The 19,900-nt window shown below is 37.6% G+C and overlaps 1 protein-coding gene and 1 pseudogene across 6 annotated transcripts in view; one reads left to right on the top strand and one right to left on the bottom strand.

Annotated features, from left to right (window-relative positions):
• Window positions 1–19,900, top strand: part of LOC139952521 (receptor-type tyrosine-protein phosphatase F-like) — a 58,660-nt gene that overhangs the window by 33,195 nt on the left and 5,565 nt on the right. For 4 of the 6 annotated variants that reach the window (XM_071951674.1, XM_071951676.1, XM_071951675.1 and 1 more), the window contains exons 11-21: window positions 25–140; window positions 1,522–1,729; window positions 2,006–2,108; window positions 2,693–2,921; window positions 3,321–3,360; window positions 3,874–3,970; window positions 4,390–4,424; window positions 14,698–15,164; window positions 18,523–18,622; window positions 18,931–19,007; window positions 19,325–19,459. In XM_071951674.1, the coding sequence (XP_071807775.1) occupies window positions 25–140; window positions 1,522–1,729; window positions 2,006–2,108; window positions 2,693–2,921; window positions 3,321–3,360; window positions 3,874–3,970; window positions 4,390–4,424; window positions 14,698–15,164; window positions 18,523–18,622; window positions 18,931–19,007; window positions 19,325–19,459 (1,607 nt within the window). Of the gene's footprint in view, window positions 1–24; window positions 141–1,521; window positions 1,730–2,005; window positions 2,109–2,692; window positions 2,922–3,320; window positions 3,361–3,873; window positions 3,971–4,389; window positions 4,425–14,697; window positions 15,165–18,522; window positions 18,623–18,930; window positions 19,012–19,324; window positions 19,460–19,900 lie in introns of those variants that run through there. The other 2 variants (XM_071951677.1, XM_071951678.1) reach the window with 2 other exon arrangements.
• LOC139952651 (uncharacterized) lies at window positions 4,394–9,648 on the bottom strand (annotated as a pseudogene).

Below are 19,900 nucleotides of genomic sequence, written 5' to 3'. Positions count from 1 at the left end.
CGTTTTGTGTTATTATTATTCTAGAACCAACGGGATCTCCTACAAATTTCAAGACAACTTCATCTACGAAGCACAGTGTGGCATTGAGCTGGAGTGAAATACCATGTGGTCAAAGAAATGGTGTTATAACGAAATACAGAGTGAGTCTTTATAGCAGATTGTTTAGATCAAAACAATTGATATATGTCAACCCAGTCAATCAAAAATGTAGGACTAAATAAGATTGATCATGCAACAATCGTTTTTGAAACTTTGTTCGTGTGTGTTCATTTTGGTAGAAAACAGCAAAAACAAATTGCACAGGACTCGTATAAAGTACTTGGTTTGCAGTGCTTTCCATAGATCGGTGTATCGGTAAAATCTAACACTATAATTAAATGTTAACTCACAAACAAAGGCTGGAAGTTGTCAGAACGTTGTCACACTGCGCTTGTATAACGTTTAGCAGCTATACACAATAAGACAATTGGTTCAAACATTACAAACAGCTGGCTTCAACGAGTCAACTTTGCATCTAATTTTGCAGGAAAACCTACTGATTAGACTTTCCTGGCTCAAACAAAGTTAGTATGACATCTAAGAATCTCAATTAAATTTACATCGAGACTCAATCATATTCAGTTCAACAACATTTATTTCCATTTCACAAACAGTATTACAAGTATCATACACAATAAAGATTAACATTAAAGGGACACACCGGCCGAATTGGGCTATTTGGGCTACAAAATAGACTAAGATGTGACTTCAACAGTCTTCCAGGAATGAAAAAGAACAGTCCTTAGAAAAAATCATCAAATTAAGCCGTTTTTGAGCATTTTAAGACAAAAACGCAGGTCGCGTGATTGTTCTAACCAAAAAGTGGTACAAACAATCACGTGACCTTCCGGGCTAGTTTTACTTGCAGCCGTCTAAAAGTAACTTACTTAACCAAATTTAAATCTTTTTTTTACAAAATTATTTACGAATAATTGACGAAAAAGGTCATGTATTCAAATTATCGCTACAAAATGTAAATAATGGTGAAAATCTAACATAAGATTCACATTCAAAGAGTCCGTGTAACTGAAGCTTGTTATATGGCCGCTTTTATTTTTTAAATCATTTTTCGCTAAATACGTGACATTTTGATGATTTTTGTTTACAGCAACCATCTATAAAAACATTATTTATGATTCTCCACCCCTAAATTGCGTAAACGGTGAGCCGGTGTGTCCCTTTAAAACAGCTCATGATACTAAATAATAATAGTAGAAAAAGGACAGAGTAAGATAAATGGTGGCAATCCCCGGTAAGCGTTTGCTTGATTTGAGAATGCCATACAGGACAAGACATACAACAGACTAAAACCAAACCAAACTTTAAACCAAAGTAAAAATTGTTTTTAACCTTATCAGTTCAGTTTCCTTTAAACATAATTAAAATTTGCTTGGAACCTCAACTTAATTTACTTCTATAGCGAGTGTGAAAGTATATATATCTATAATAAGTGTGTTTCCCCATTTTACAAACATTATACAGCTCTCATACAGGGTGCTGGAAAAACCTTATGACGCCAACTTCAGTCCAACCAACTCATTCGAGACGGTTGATATAGAACCATCAGATATGCACCGCAACATTAGTGGTTTAGAACCCTCCACAAAATATGATTTCTTACTGGAAGGTTTCAACAGTGTTGGTGTTGGAGAGAAAACAATAATGGACACATTTACTGCAGTTGAAACAGGTATTTTCGGAAGTAAAAATTAAGTGAACATTTAAGTGAAACGATTTTATGTAATTATAACACTCTTACTTGAGTAATTTAGTTTCTTTGTGAGATTTTGATTTACACATGTTGGTGTGGAAACTACCAGTTTAACGGAATATATACACACTCTAGAATACTCACCGATCAAATTAAAACAGTCCAACCATTTGAATTTTGAGATGTCTCTTATGATGCTTTAAATAAAGAATGTTTCCTTGGTAAAACTACTTTTTTTTTTCTTTGACTTTACAGATCTTTCTGCTCCGACCCAGCTTTCCCAAAACGATATCTCACATTTGACTTCTTCCACAGTCACTATTGCTGTGAACCTTCCATCCTCCTCAAAATACATTACGTAAGTAGAAATGATGCAAGCTTTAGGTCAACCTTGTTCTTTGTTAATCCTGGTAAGGGGTTATTAATAGATCTGAATCCAAGTTTAAGGTCGGTCAATCAGCACTGAATTCATTTCTAAAAATTTGGCTGGTTATTGTGCACTCTTGTATAGTGTTGCATTAACTTGAAGTTTCCATTATGTATTTTTTTTAAAGAAAAATTTGTTTATGAATTGTTTCAATCATAAAAACAAACTTATTCAAAACAAGCCCCAAAGGCATCTTCAAGATACAATTAAAGAACACATAAAATCGTCTTAATGCCAAAAAAGGACTTCACCTGGCAAGAACTTCATGAAGTCTAAGCAAATGAATAGTAGAGGTCGTACCATCCATTCAAATATGATTTATTCTTCTACAGCAGACAAATAAATTACTCCAAATGAACCGTATACCTTTTGACTCGTTATAACTCGAGTTTAAAAATTATGAAGCATCACTTCAATTTTTCTTAAATTGGCGCGGACATTTACCTTACTCTAGACATTTTTTTACTAATGAAAACTGAAATGCTCACTCACCAACATGTTTGTGCATTGTGTAGAGGCATTCAAATCGGTGTACGCCGTATAAGGACAGTCACTAGAAGGGACACCATGGGATCCACTGCACCAGCTATTGATTATGTAGCTGCAGAATTACATAAGACTGATCTCCCTGCAACATTCACTGTGGGTGACGGAGAAACACTGGGAAATAACGTGAACAAACCCCTGGAAAGCAACACTCTGTATGACATCTACCTAGGATCAGTCAGTAGGACTTCTCAATCGGTGAGCCGTATGACGTCTGTTTTTTTATTTATAAAATAGTCATAATAACTAACCATTCGTGTAAAGAGCATAACACATAGTTGTTCAACATGTCTCTAAGCGCTCTAGAGACAAAAACACAACAGAATACAAGATGTCCTAAACAAAACAGGATGAATTCAATGTTAAATAAGTGCAGACTAACAATGGAGTCAATGTTTTGTAACTGTTCTGGGAGATTGTTCCATAAAGTTAAGGCAGTGTTGAGGCAGTGTAACACTAAAACATGAAAACAAGTAAAACGCTTACATTTGAATTCGCCAGACTATCAAGACAGTTGCTACGTCACCCGGCTCGCGCAAGCTTTTGGTCTGTTTAATGTGTTGTTGTTTAACATTATTCTCTCAATTTTCGTTGTAGACTTATGCTGTTAAGTGGAGTGAGCCGCTCAGAGTTCAAGGTAATTAACTGCCCAATAACCCAATATTGATCATATTGTGGCAATTCTGCTTTAAAGCATCCCAGATTGTTTTAAAGTGAAGCATGAATAAGAACAATAATGAGTGGTTCCTTCATTAAGTACTAATTTATGAGTTTCCATACTATGGATATAAAGAAATGTTTGTTCTTTACTGACAAATTTACAAAACTAGGCGGCCAGCTTTTCGAAAAAAAAAAACTTAATTTGGAATCCTGCACGGGTTGTTTTCAGTGTCATATTATTATTTGCGACATTTTGTCACTCGACGTCGAAAATGTTAGCTCAACGTCAATGTCAACAACAATAGATAACTTTCAAAACTTAAACATTGTTATCTTTTTTGGCAGTGCCTCAAAGTGCAATTAACCCATCAACTCATGTGAACTTTATTTCCGTAAAATTGAGAATTTGGTTGGAACATCTGATTTAATTCATATTCTTAAAGTGATAATTACAAACAGTACAAACATTACATGACATTGTCTTTGGCAGTTCCGCAAAGTGTAATTCCACTGGTGGCTGCAATTGTTGGCCCATTGATGTTACTTGTCGTGATTTGTGTTATATCGGCTTTGATCTTCAAAAAAAGGTAATTACTACAGTCTCAATTGTTTGTCATTTTCTCGATGAGAGGGACACACGTTCAAATAAAAACAATACTGCTTTACACATTTGGCAGAAACAAGCAGGACAGGATGCCCGTTACAGTTGGTTCATTTGCAGATTCATATTTACATAGCCTTATGCTGCTTTCATATTTATCTGGGGCTTTAAATTAAACAATTTCTGGACATAGACAACTCTATGAAATGTTCGCAAAAATTGTTAGGTAAAATAATCCTGCTAACCAATTTACTTTAACTCATGTGCTGTTTAGCTTTTTCCTGTGAGCAGTGGTAGTGATGAACCATTTACAATGCATAAATTATCTAAGAACTGCAACTAATCGTTGCTGAGTGACACGTAATTTTTTTCTTTCTTTTTCCTTTTTTACTTTATCTTTGACAGACGGAAGAGAACACTTAACCGTAGCTCAGGGGAAGGTATAACACAATAGGAAACATCTTTATTGGATTTGCAGTTGTTTGTATTTTGTACAAAAAATTTACTCTTTTGTCACCAAAATCATTCTTTTTTAACATTTTCACAGACAAATTTTACACTTTGTACAAGTGTTTAAAAGCCATTGGACCCTTTCGGTACGGAAAAAAAAAAAAAGTTCACAGATTTACAAATAATTTACAGGGTTTACAGAAGGTAATGGTGAAAGACTTCTCTTGAAATATTAGTCCATGAAATGCTTTACTTTTTGAGAAAACGGTAAAACAATATAAATTCTCGTTAGCGAGAATTACGGATTTGTTGTAAACACATGTCATGACACGGCGAAACGCGCGAAAACAGGAGTGGGTTTTCCCGTTATTTTCTCCCGACTCCGATGTCCGATTGAGCCTAAATTTCCACAGGATTGTTATTTTATATATAAGTTGTGATACACGAAGTGTGGGACTTGGACAATACTGTTTACCGAAAGTGTATAATGGCTTTAATGATCCTTTTTTTTTATCAATAAAAAACTCGATGTAGCTCTACGAGCACAGTTTTTGCATTACCAAAACATACCTTTGTCGAAAACTTCCACTTTTCCTTCAAAATCGAAACAGGAAAATATGTAACTTAGGTCTGTGTTTCTCTATCTCAGTTATTTTTTACTAAGTTACAGTTCAACAAAGCAACATTTAAGTTGTTCATTTCATGAAACTCATTCTTTTAGCTTCAAAATAAGCTTTGCGATGGTGTTACTACAGAAAACTCAAAATTTGTGAAATAATAACAGACATAATTGCAAAAGCATTAACATTGTTTCAGATGGCACTTTATTCTCCACCAAACTGTCACTTGAACGATCTTCAATAACTTTAAGACACAAAGTACAAAATAATTCAAAAAAAATTAAACAGGGTGATTTTCTTGAAAAATAAATTTTGTCGTTAATGTACAAATAAGAAACGGAATATTAAAAAGTCACTTTGACTATGAGGGGTGCCAATTGGCACCTTTCAGGAAAGAGTACATACATGTACTCCTATGTACAAAGAGTAAAATGAATACAAAACGGCATACCATAAAGCCACATTGGATATGAGTGGTGCCAATTGGCACCCTTCATGAAGATTCTATACTCCTATGTAAAGAGAGTAAAATTAATACAAAAAGGCATACCATAAAGCCACATTGGCTATGAGCGGTGCCAATTGGCACCCTTCATGAAGATTCTATACTCCTATGTACAGAGAGTAAAATGGTACAAAAAGGCAAACCATTAAGTTGATTTGGCTATGAGGGGTGCCAATTGGCACCCTTCATGAGGAGTCTATATTCCTATGTACAGAGAGTAACATGAATACAAAAAGACAAACAATAAAGTAACTTTGGCTATGAGGGGTGCAAATTGGCACCCTTCATGAAGAGTCTATATACTCCTATGTACAGAGAGTAAAATGAATACAAAAAGGCAAACGATAAAGTTGCTTTGGCTATGAGGGGTGCCAATTGGCACCCTTCAAGAGGAGTCTATACTCCTATGTACAGAGAGTAAAATGAATACAAAAAGACAAACAATAAAGTAACTTTGGCTATGAGGGGTGCCAATTGGCACCCTTCATGAAGAGTCTATACTTATGTACAGAGAGTAAAATGAATACAAAAAGACACTCTATTAAATCACAGTGGCTATATGAGGGGTGCCAATACAGGCTAACTAAAAAGCCCATTTTTATAACTGAAAAAATGCACCCTAGCCCCACAAATGATTTCTTTGTTCAACTTTGAACCCAACAGGGGAATAAAGATAAGGTAATAATATTAGCACGAACCAATTAACATGTAAAACTAAGGGTTCTGACTGAATTATTTAGTTACTGTCTGATTCGTAATCAATCGCATCGTTGGGCCCAGGTGCTGGACTGCTTTCAATGTTTACAGCAGGATGCCACAAGCTGGATAAATCTTGCAAAGAAGTGAAACAGTTTTGCAGAGTCATCTTCCACTGCCACACAGTTTCGTGCCTCTTTCAAAGCTGCTACCACTCCTGTACCTGTGTTTCATTAAAAAAAAAAAAAATTCTTTACTCACTTTCAATGTTTTATTCTTATAACAAAATATTTTTTAAATATTGTTTTATTATATAGTTAATAGAATGGCCTCAAAGCCTATTATGAAGAAACTTATCAATAGGAAGCACGCATTCAATCGAGCACAAATGGAACATAAAGATTAACAATCCAAAGGTATAAAGCAAATATCATAAACAAAAATGGACTAGTCAGTTCTGTTCGAAACATATTCAGTTTCTCTTTAATTTAAAACAGACGTTTCTCGCTTTTACAAAACGCGGCCGTTCACCGTAATAAGCCAGACCTGCAAACACTGGTATATGGTGCAGATATGGACGCAGAAGTTGGTCGTTGTAGCACAGGTCTCCATGAATATAACCTAAAATGGTTGTTGAACTTTGACAACAAAATTAAAAAACATGGCACTATTGAAAACTATCAGCCACCATGCGCCCCCCCTCTTTCTTTTACAATCCACCGTAAAGGTTTAAATGACATTGCAGCCGATCTTCTCGGTACAATGCATCCTACGTCTATGGATACGGAACTTAACTCGTATTAAGTCCTAATAAGATTAGTCCAAAGTTTAGGAGAGTTTGGTGAAATCAACAGTTTTGGACACCTTCCGGTATAGTTGTCAAAGACCAGTATTCCCACTCGGTGTAACTAAATGCATAAAATAACAAATCTGTGAAAATGTTGACTCATTTGGTCACAAAGTTGCAAGAGAATGATGAAAGACTTCAGGTATGAAGTCTTTTTAATATTTGATTGAGAAATTACCCCTTTCGTAAATAAACAGTTTAAATTTGAAAAATAGATTTGTTACTTACCGGATTTTATACCTTTGATGACCTTTGTAATGAAAGTCAATTGCTGGCAGTCTGTCAAGATGCGGTGGACTTAGAGTTGCTGGGGTACTTGTAAAGCGTGTGTCCGGTGAGCTTGGCAGATACATTCGTCGACGTGAAGTTTGCCACAGTCTCTTCCTACTCCTGTTGAAAAACGTATTTTTGAAGTCCTGTTTAGATTACGTTGCTTTTTGTTGTTGCTATTTTTTATAGGGGGGGGGGGGGCCTTCAAATAAAGATGTAAACAATGCAACGTGTTTTGATCACCCCATCACTCTAATTTTGTTTGGTTTTAATTATTTAGTAACGAATTTGCAATTTAGAATGCAAGCAATCCCCACCACGCACTGCATTACGATTTGCATTTAATTATATGGTGCATTTTTATGTTCTTTGGTGCAAGTTCTTCAAGGGAAGAGTTATCACACATGTAGCTGTGTATTTCCATATCAAAATTACCATGTTTTCATAGATGTAGCACTGTACTTTTCAAAGAACCATCATATGGAAAAACCGCAGGCTACTCCAACCACCCTAAAACTATTTTTTCATCTTATCAATCCCATATGTACATATTTAATCATACAGTACTTACACTTTCTGAGAAGCTTTCCAGTGATGTTAACGTTAAAGTTTTTTTTTAAATTTAAGTCACAATAATGGAAAAAAAAAAACGGTCCAGAAACAATACGAATCACCAGAGGTAAGCAGATATTTTGCATAGAAAAGAAAGTTGTGTAAGATAATATATTTTAATGGGTTTCTTAAATTTGACAATTTCGTTTAACGTTAGTGTACAACCTGTTCAAGTGTGTGTTTTTCTTGTTAAGGTAAAATCAGTTTGGAATAGGTTCAGGGCAACAATTTTATCAATTACAGGTTCAACATTTTGTTTACCTTTTTTTTGGTTAAGTATAGCAACTTTTCTAGAAGATGTTATCATTTTGGAGAACAAAATAAATGTCGGTGCACAAACTAAGCCAGAAAGAGGAAAAGATAGATTGATTATCCCTTGCTGCTCAAAAAACAAAAGAAAAAGAGGAAAGGTGATTTGTTTATCCCTTGAAACTCAAGCACGACAACATGTGCGATATACTGCAACAAATAAGTGGAATTAATCAATGTTTTAAATGTTAGCATAGAAACATTAGATTGATTCGTTAAATCTCTAGCGTATTTTCACGATTTGGTGGAGAAAATAGTAAACAAAAATTTGTCGGTTTAAAATCTGGATTCGAGAGCAATTTTCAGACAATAATGACAATTTTCCCTGTAAGTTTGAAAAAATAGCAAAATATTAAGATGCAAATAAATGTACGTGAACCTGTTCAATAAATTAAGTTGAAAAATAAAAATCAATTCCCCTTTCCTTTTAATCCTATGATCACTGCACCAAGAAAATCGGCAGCAAATTCCAAAATGGCAACACAAATAAATACTGAAATTATTTTTTTCCTTGCGACAAACTGTGACATAATGCTTCAAATTGAAGTTGATAAACTTGCATATGCATTACGCGAAATATTTGTAACTGGAGCGATATATATCATTGTTCAAAAATTAGTACGTATAATCAAATGGGGATAACATAAGGAAATTAATTGGATAAAATTTCCACAATAACGTTTCATGGACAAACTGCTTAAATACAACCTACGCTCTGTGTTTTTCAAACCAACTGATTTTCCAATAATCCCCCCTTTTTTGTGTGTGTTACGAAATAGTGGAAGAAATAATCACCAGTATCAATTACAATAATTTGTGTTACTGTCTTACTGAGAACAGGTGCACGGAAAAGGTCTTTAAGACGTTACGAGGCACTGTTTGTGAATTCCTTCCTCATGGATGAACTATGATGAAATGCTGACCCCGTGCCGGTTAATTTTCTGTCCGAGACATCTTCGTGTTTGTTTGTTTGTCGTTTGAGTGATAATAGCTGCGCCTAACTTTCTTTCTGATGTTTTTAACAATATTTAAATTAAAAATACTTAACATAAGTAACATTTTTTGTTGTGTAGTAATATTATGTTTACTTTGAACACAGACAGGAAACAAAACGCCAAAGATTATTTAAACAAGTTTTTCGTGAAAACACAATCATGTCAGATTTTATCGAGACCCGACAATCTGGTTCTTTAAATTTTGTGTTTTAACAAACGTATTTATTTTTGTAATATTTATATGTTTGTTTTGGTGTTTGTTGGTTTGTTTGGTTGTTTTTTGTTTGTTTCACCCCTTGTTTGTTTCTTTGCTCGATTATTGTTTTGAAACATCGTTGCAACTGATTTGTTTACGTCCATGGTTTTCTTATTTCGTAAAAATCTTCAAAATAATAACGTTTTGTTTCTTGATGTATTATTTTATTTGAGCATCATCTGCGACATATTAGTCTGAAGAATGTTTTATTGGCTTGGTTATAGGATACGTGTAAGCAAACAAAAATTAAAAATTAATAAGGACAATGCTTTAAGGTTTATTGAAATTGCTCAGTCTCCTAGGAGGTGGGCAGATAAATAGATAGATAGATAAATAGATAGAGGGCGCTCCCATTTGAGTAATTGCATAGTTCCCTGACTTAATTCATAGTAACATCATCGCTATCAGTGCGGAGGGCTGAGTGTGGCTTAATCAGGCACTTCTCATTTTGTTCGTGTACCTCAGGCCGAACCCGAACTGGCGGCTACAGCTACGGTTACGGCTGTTGCCAAGTGTGTTGCTAAGGGCGTCATATACCTCAACGCATGATGACACGGAAATCTAGCCATAGCCCTAGCTGTAGCCGCTAATTTGGACACGGCCACAAACCTAGCTGTGCGTGTCTGCGACGGATTAAGGATGTCCATGCACGAAGTGTTTGGATTTAGCCATGGTCACACATCACACCAAGATCATGTCACACCATGGAGCTAATAGTCCTCTACGTTAGTCCAAACCTGGGCTACATGGAGCTATGGTCACACAGGTAACACAACTGCCCATACTGGATAAACACAGCACGGATGTATTAAGGAACAACTCAGAAGTTCTTTGTGGCAAAAAGATTCTCGAGAAAAGGGTTGTCAGTCGTACACTCTAAAACAAAAAAAACAAGACTTAATGAGTTCTTTAAAAGTTTAAGTAGCTGATGAGGACAGACAGAAGAGCAAATTAAGGTAAGCTTTCTTCAAAATTTCAACTTGTTTATAATTAATGTAGGGGCCTAGTTTAGTTAATAGCGTTTACATATGTTTAACCATGGAGGGTTTAAATAACATAGCGTTTATATGTTTAACAATGAAAAACAAAGGGCTAAGGCTGTTGATCGAAGAGTGTCTGGGCTGGCACTCCATCTTGTTCCAGTAAGTTTGCTGACAATGTTGTTTCTTGCACAGACTTTGGCTTTGGTCTTCGCAACATGGGTCTCAAAGGAGAGGCAGCGGTCTAGGGTGACACCTAGATACACTGTATGGTTACAGTTTTCAAGAAGAGCCCCAGACCAGGAGACGTTCAGTTGGCATTTGGCTTCTCGATTACAGAGATAAAAGGCTGAATGAGAGTGATGAGCTCTGCAGCACTATAGTCAATTCGGTGGTCGGTTAAAGAATCCCTCGTTTTATGATGAAGTTTCTTGTGAGCGGAAGGTATATTGGCCTTATGCCTGCTTGATGGAACATACACGGAAGAAAGTGAGTAGTGGTATGTGGTTGACCTTGGGTATGGGAAACATATAGTTAAGTTTGGGGCGGCTTGGTGGTGTTAATCTGGTTGAAACTGTAGCTGTCCATACCAATGCGGTGACCCTACAATTGCCTTTAAAACTCCTCTGCAGAAGGTGACTGTCAAAATGATCCACAATCTCACTGGTAAATTCTTGGTAGCAAATGCCGAAACACTTTGCTCATCGGCGCTAGCTATCTGCCACTGGGGGCTGAGTATTGTGATCCAGTTTGGAGAAACTCTCAAGCCTACTCGATATTCAATTGAACAGCACCATGAGGACCATCGCTGGTGCTGTTAGCTGCACAAAGACTGATTGGCTACCAGTCCTGAGTAAGGCAAATTTCCCTATTCAGATGATCCAAAGAGAGTGTGCCATATCAGTGATGGTTCTCTAAAGCTAAAGCAAAAGAGCGGCGCACGCAGTGGCAAGGTCCAGACGGCACAAGTTCTTGATGAAAAAGGATCGCACCATCAAGTTCCCGGGGATAGACCTTCCCAATGGTAAAATGTACCTCCTGAACCGGTTCCGCACTAACTCGTCACTCCAACTAGCCAATTCTCTTCACTCTGACTCAATTAATCAACTGCAGAGACAGCAAGGGTCAGTCGCACCGATCTCCTGTGTCCACGTCCTATAGAGCTTTGTGGTCAATTTCACTAGGCCAGGCAGTTGTTTACCCCAAGACGATCGTGGACGGCCTCTGGATATTTTCCAGCCAGGAGCTGGTGCTAGGCCTCCCCTGGAGTTGCTGGCGATGCGAAGAGCGTTTTTAGCTGGGGTATTGTCAGCCAGGCGAGCGACATGACAAAAGAAAGCAGAACTGCGGCATTGAATCACTCAGACTGGCAAACCCACAACTCCAACAGACCAACTCACAACACCGACAAAGGCTATCCTGTCCTGTATATTGAACACCATAGACACAAGTTGTAGGAACCTTGAACAAGAGGGTGTGTTTAGATGCTAGGGTAATGAAAGAAGAACTGGTGTACAACGGTCAATGTTGGTTATTTTTCATTGGAAACTGTGGTGGAGGGTGTTGTCTTGTTTCTTTGTGGTGGGGATCAGGCATCTAGACAGCTATTGCAAGACTGCCCTTGTCCCATGGTGAACACGGTGAACTTGATGCTTGGGTGTTGCTGGTTGAGGTATCTGTATAGCATTTTGGGGGCTAATGGGTAGAGTCGGGCCACATCATAAGTTCGAATGAGCTCTTGTGGGAATTTGGAGAGGCAAAAACTGTATAAGAATACTCAATATTAAGGCATCACTGCTGGTTCGATTTGTTTAGCACCCAATCGTTTACTCTCAAGAGGGAGCAAAGAAGTGCTGTGAGTAAATTGTAAACACTGTTACTGCGAACAACTATGTAGTGCGTACTGAAAATGTAGAAATATTGTAATTAAATGTCTATACATGTATTTACACGGTTTTGCATGTATCAGTACAACAATCAAGGGGCTAGAATGGCATGTTTTATTTTATCCCCACTTTCAAAAAATGTGACTCCCCTCACAAAAGGGGCAGGAATAAAGACAGTTATTAATTTCTAAATAACTATTTTACTGTTATTATGTATTTTAGTCTAAAAGAATGACGGAGAAAAGCAAATTTAGTCAAAATTAACATATTACATTTTTTACCCCCCACTTTCTTAAAAATACGACTCCGCCCACTAAAGGGGCAGAATTCAAGACAGTTATTAATTTTTAAATAATTATTGAACTGTTATCATGTATTTTAGTCTAAAAAATGAGCAGAATTGTTTTTCAAATAGTCAAAACTGACATATTAAATTTGTTACCCCAATTTCTTAAAACGTAGCCCCACCCCTAAAATGGGTGAGATCCAAGATGGGTCCAAGTCTGAAAATGATCTTTAGGGTGTATGTAACAACTGTAGGAAGTTTCATGCCTTTACCACAAAGTGCACAATTTGTCCACATATGGGCCTTCAGCAGCTGGACTAATGTACATCATGAAGGGTGCCAATTGGCACCGCTCATAGCCAAAGCAAGTTTATGGTTATCATGTTTTTATTGATTTCATTCTCTGTACTTTAAGAGTATAGACTCTTCATGAAGGGTGCCAATTGGCACCGCTCATAGCCAAAGCAACTTTATGGTTATCATGTTTTTATTGATTTCATTCTCTGTACATTAAGAGTATAGATATATCACTTTTGAATGCTGAACTTTTTAAAATCCATTGATTTGATGCAGGAAAACAACACTATATAGTTTTTATCTGTACAAAATTAAACTCTCTGAGCAGAATTGTGTTATTGTGTATTTGTTATTGATAATAAACCATCTTTTCATAAATTGAGTCGTCCGAAGGTATCAAGTCGATTTTGTTTGAACAATGTGAAGGTTACTTCATTGCCACTGCTATGTAGCATTTCGTAACTCATTTGTATCTGATTAAAAACACAAAATTGAACGTCCAATAAAGACAATATGTTTCCTATTGTGTTATATGCATTTCAACGCTGTTAATGGCAAGTCACAATATTAACACATTCTGCAATCTTTTAGTTTAAAAAGAAAACATGTGCAGATGTGTTAGTAAGGATGGGACGTTTCAGACGTTTATAACCTTGTTTCCAGGTTCAGGCCTTTAAAACCTCTGCGAGTGTTGCTGTTTTTGTCATCAGATTACAAAGAAACGCGGGTCTTAAGTCTACTTTATCTAAAGCTGAGTATACTTTATCTAAAGCTGAAATTTAGATTTCCAGGAGTTGCTTAAAAGTTAGAACGTCATCACTTTTACATCTTAACGTTTTGATCTTAGTTACATACCCTTATTCCAGCAATGATTGTCACCCCCGGAATGTTTATCACAACAAAGAACAGTTCCACATACTGCCTGATTTTGTCAATTTAAATATGAAAACTATATCCCTAATGAAATGATGTACATTTGTTTCTGTTAACGCTGATAACTTAAGCCTTCATACATAATTCTGTTTTTTAAAAACCCTGTTTTACTTGCTCTACTTGAGAATTTAATGCAAATTCGATTTATTTATCAACAAAACAACCTAAATCCCTGAGAGGACCCACGACTATAGAAACAACAATAAAACAAAGAAACACGCAGGCTGTTATTTGTACGGTTTCTCATACAGGACAATAAATGGCAGCCACGACGCAATTTTTTGGAGAGATAAATACTGCGTTCCCTTAATATTATTTCATCATTTTGAGGGAGTGAACAGATTTTAAGGGACGAAATAATATTTCGAGGATACGAATTGAGGGAACAAATTAATATGTCGAGGTAACACAATCATAAGTACGGTAGCTTAATAGTTTTTTCGAGGGGACGCATTAATATTTTGAAGAAATACCATTTCTGTAGTACCTTTTAAGGTTTTGCACTCAAGCAATTTTCATTTCAAGTCGCACCTAATAACATTTTGTCATACTTTGTCATTTTGAAACCCCGTCAAATGTTGGATGTTCTATTAAAGTATTGACCCTTTTTAACATTATGTTGTTGTTAGCATCGTTACGAAAAACTTTGATCCATAAACTATAACAGTTTGATCAAATAGTACAAATATTATACACAATTTCTGCACATCCTTTTTGTTGAAATGTTCACAGTAAAACTTGTCTTGAATACTATAATTGTTGTTTCATCAGGGATGCGAGTAAGCAATGACAAACTTTCTTCAGGACTAGAAAATCCAACGAGTGATGTTACCTATGACGTTATTGCTGATACCACAATGAGCACTGCACGAGCCACGGCACCAGTCATTTCACCAGCCACTTCACCAGCCACTGCACCAGCCACCACACCAGCTACGGCACCAGCCAATTCACCAGCCACTTCACAAGCCACGGCACCAGCCACTTCACCAGCCAATGCACCGGCCACTACACCAGCTACGGCACCAGCCACTTCACAAGCCACGGCACCAGCCTATTCACCAGCCACTTCACCAGCCACGGCATCAGCCACTGCACCAGCCAGACCGAAGATCTTGGTTCAGAAGAAACAGTTTACTGCTCCTATCCCGATTCCCTTGTCAGAGTTCGACGATTATGTCAGCAAAAAGAAGAAGGAAACATACAAAAAAGGCAATGGGTTTCTGTTTGATTATGAGGTGAGTCATGTGATAATGTGGTTCTGTAATAAAACTATGTGACGTTGTTGTGCGCTTTTTAGCCAAAGTAGACCCCTCAAAGCACCTCATGATATTATCAATAATTGGTATTACACATTATAGTCCAATGCACTTGACTGCTTGCAAGAAACGCTCATTATGCTGAGCGAGATTTCATACTAGTTTGTGTTAACTGCAAGATGTATGTGGGTCTATAGTGCCGAGTACTGATGGCGTCAATGTGCATTCAAAGTAAAGCCCGGTTCATCATCATGCGAATGCGAATGTGAAGCATATTTACATGTAAAGCCCGGTTAATATGCTTCTCTCACACTTGGGCGAATATATTCTTGCGAATATGGATATTTGAAATTCGCGGTAATTTCGCCCAAAATTTGCGAATTGATAGTGAATATTTTCACGTTCGCCCTCGGTCACCCCATGACCTGTCCGTACCAATATGTTACGAATTTTTACGAATGCTTAACAATGCTAGCCAATGATTGCCAATGTCTTACAATAGCTTACGAAAGTTGCCAACGCTTACGCACGCTTTACCAACGTTACTAATGGCTACCAATGCTTACTAAAATCTACGGCGAATGACTGTCTTCGCAACATTCGCTGAAATTAAAAAGCGCTTCCCAATGTTGTTTCAAACTGTTGCGGTAATATTAGAGTAAATGTGCTTACGAATGAAAATATTTGACAATCGCTCATACTTTGCAACATTCGCCGTGTCTTCGTAAGCGTTCGTAACCAGTTCGGAGCGGTTACCCGTCATGCCCAATCTCCTTACGAAGATCGGTCAATTTACAAACCGGTTTGTTAATTTCAGCGAATGTTGTGAAGACGGTCATTCGCCTCGACATTCGTTAGCATTAGTAAGCCATTGTTGACGTCTGTAAGCATGCGTAAGCGTTGGCAACGTTCGTAAAGGCACCTGTAAGACGTTTGTAACCTTCGCGGGCCAGAGCGAGATTTGCCCCGGTACATATAGCAATCGCGGCCGCGTAATCCATTGTTCGGAAATTAGTCAGAAAATAGCAAGACATTGGCAACAATGGTAAGACATTGGCTTTACTTGTTTGAAATCGTTGGTAAGCTCAGTCGCGACGTGCGCGACGTTCGTTGCCTATTTGTAAGGCATTGGCTAGCATTGTCAAGCATTGGTCATATATTGTTAAGGAGAGGTCGAGGGACGACCGAGGGGTGACCAAGATGAAAATATTCACCATCCAATCGCAATTGTTTGGCGAACTCACCGCGAATGTAAACATTTTTATTCGCAAGAATTTATTCATAATCGCAAGAATATTTGCCACATTTTGATTGAGTGATCTTCGAAAAGAGGTGAAGAATGACTAGTGAACGTTCCGAAATTGTTACCAACGCTTACGAAACACGGCGAATGTTGCGAATTTTGAGCGATTGTCAAATATTTCCATTTTGTAAGTCCATTCGCTAGCATATTTTCCCTGGTGTGAGAGTAGCAATACTTCCTGCGAATGTTGACGTCACATATTCGCAACGAAATTCGCACTGAGTTGAGTTGCCCTCAACTCACTCGGACTCAACTCACTCTAGCGAATGGAAATATTTAACAATCGCTCAAACTTCGCAACATTCGCCGTGTCTTAATAAGCGTAGGCAACACATTCACTACATTCACATGTCGTTCTACTCCTCCTTACGAAGATCGGTCAATTTATGCTGTTCTCACACGGCAAATATGCTAACGGAAGGAAATATTTGACAATCGCTCACACTTCGCAACATTCGCCGTGTCTTCGTAAGCATGGGTAACAAATTCGGAACGTTCACAAATTGTTCCCCACCTCCTAACAAAGATCGGTCAATTTAGAAACCGGTTTCTAAATTTCACCGAAGGTTGCGAAGACGTCATTCGCCGTCTATTTTTGTAAGCATTGGTATTATGCGTAAGATATTGGTAAGGAGAGGTTTAAGGACGACCAAGGACATATTCACTATCAAATTGCAACTTTCGGGCGAAATCACCGCGAATTTCAAATATTCATATTCGCAAGAATATTCGTGAGAGTAGCATTAAGACGTCACAAATTCGCAACGAATAATTCGAAGCAGTTGAATTGTGCTCAATTCCTGCGAAACATTCGCTACAAACACGGCCCTGTGACGTCAAAATGTCCTTCACATTCGCATTTGCAGGAAGTAGGAACCGGGGTCTAGAGGTTGTCGAAGCGATGACAATGGGTGGCGCAGTGTTTAGGGGATTCCTACTAGTGGAGCAAGCCCTTGGGATAACGGTCAAAAACTTAGATAAGAACTCAAACCGAACCTCCAACTTCACGGAGCCCTGATCAAATTATCATCTGTCTTAAAACCACAAAACGAGGCCAGTTCCCGTTTGAGAATTTGCTACCAGCCCAGTAGCCTTGGCATAAGGAAAATGGTTTCAGCAAGAATGCTTACAATCCATTTACGTAAATGACCGATTGAAGTCACAGTAAAACCACTATACAAAGAGAGGATGTTCAGATATTTAATTTGGCTAATAGGAAATTCACGAAATGCCATGATGCATTGATGTATGCTTGCACAAAAGTTAAAATCACCTGGAAGTGGTATTTTGTCAAAACAAAGCGCTTGTCACGAATATTTGTGTTTTTATGAGTGGTTTGTGAATGAACAGTTAACTAAGGTTCTAAAAAAATATTTCTTATCTTATTTACAAACTTGAGAGTAGACCCCGCCTCGAGAGGGTGCTGTTCGTGGCGTCAATCGAGGCGCAAAATTGTAAGAGAAAGTGCTGCACAGCGCTGAAAAAGACGTCGGACCGGACCACTAGGCACTATTGCTCTTGTGAGTCTAACCAGCCATGCAGACTGACCCCATCTGTAGTTGTTTTGCTGCATCCAGCAGCAATACAATTGGTCGGCATTGCCGGAAATATGCAAGAAGAATTCCTTTTTTTTTCGAAACGTACAATCTCACGATTTGGACTTGCATGTACTTTGCACGTGTTTTTACTCAACACATCAAGGCAAAGTCTGCCTCGATTGACGTCACAAAAGGGGTACGCGGAGTCAACCCCCAAACATTTACTAAAAACATTGTTTTATTGTTACTAAACAATACTCTTATGTTTGAACAAAAAAAACATTTCCAAGTGACTTTAAGATCAGCTTTATAAATCCCTGTATGTTTATGTACAACTCTCCCCGATTCAGCAAGCAAACCAATATTGCTATGTTCTGATGAACACTTGCCATACATATCTCGCTGTCAATTTGTTTTTCCAACAAACCCATCTCTAATAGCCATGTGGTAAGATGCATTACATATTAACCGAATCATTCTGGTTGTCTTGATACAGAATCTAAATTTGGTCACCAACATTCCGAACCCTGACATATTTAAAGGAGGTTGGCAACCAGACAACGTTAAGAAAAATAGATTTCCAGGCAAACTACCAGGTGAGGTTTGATTCAGTTTATAATGACCTCTCAGGGAAAGGTTGTGCTGTTTATAATAGCAAAGCAGCTTTCTCTATCTACCAAACTGAAACAAAAGTTATTCTCCCAGCAGTATTTATTAACACTTTAAAAGGTGTTGCTATAAAACCTACGCCAGGGTGGCGGGACATCTTTTTCAACCACACTGTCACCAATTTAAAGCTTGGTTGAACCAGCTCAAGGCAGGCATGATATTTGTAGGCCTCACTGAAGGATCTAGTGAAGCACCAAACGGTGAAATTAATGTCATCAACTTTATATTTTTCAAGTTGATCTGTACCGACCCCAGTTGATGACATCAGGAAAACATGGATCCAACAACCACATCAATGCCTGCTTCCTCAATGTAGGTAACATACTTGAGTGATTTTTGTTGTTCCTTCTTAAAAACTCAACCACTAGAGAAATATTTCCATCTTTAAGGTCACTGAAAAGTCATACCAGTAGCAATTCTCCACAGTTTTATTTTCATATGAAAGCTGACTGGTTTTAAAAAGCATACCGGAACCAATCCTCAGAGAAATGTTCACATCTGAAATTAATAATGTTTGTATTTTTTGGGGAAAACAATGATACACTCTCCGTAAAAGCTCATTGGATCTGTATTTTTTACGCTGGGCTTGAATCGTAACAACTTTGTCTTCCAATTTTGTAATTTGACAGAGTCCTAGCTACAAGGGACAGTACATTACTACCCCAATGCCCTTACCCCACACAATCAGTGACATGTGGAAAATGGTCTATGACTACAAGTCAACTTGTATCGTCATGTTGAATACACTAGAGAAAAAAGACCACGTGAGTAGAAGTTGTACTTAAAAACAAATTGAAATTAATTTGACCATTAAAAATATCTACATTTAATACCGACTCCCAATGTAGCACACCCAAAGTAGTTTATGTCATATCATGTAAGAGATGTGGGCTACAATGTGCGGGAGAGACTAAGACCAAACCCAGTCTTCGCTTTGCGAACCATTCTCTATCCACTTCAACAGCCCCAATGCATCTGAAGAAGGTCTGGTTTGGACCGATAGCTAAGGCCATCTACCCTACTCATAATAACGGCATAAATAAGTACAAACAAATACATATCCAGTTATAGAAAAATAAAAGAGGGTAAAGGGATTAAGGGAAGGATCCAGAAAGAGTAGGTGGCTGTGAACCAATAGGACCAAAGTGGTGACAAAGGCTGATCAGTATGAAATGATGGATTACTGGATCATAAAAGTGTTGCTT

Source organism: Asterias amurensis, chromosome 20, assembly GCF_032118995.1.
Source record: "Asterias amurensis chromosome 20, ASM3211899v1".
NCBI classification, from domain to species: Eukaryota; Metazoa; Echinodermata; class Asteroidea; order Forcipulatida; family Asteriidae; genus Asterias; species Asterias amurensis.
This window is presented reverse-complemented; position numbering and strand designations above follow the sequence as displayed.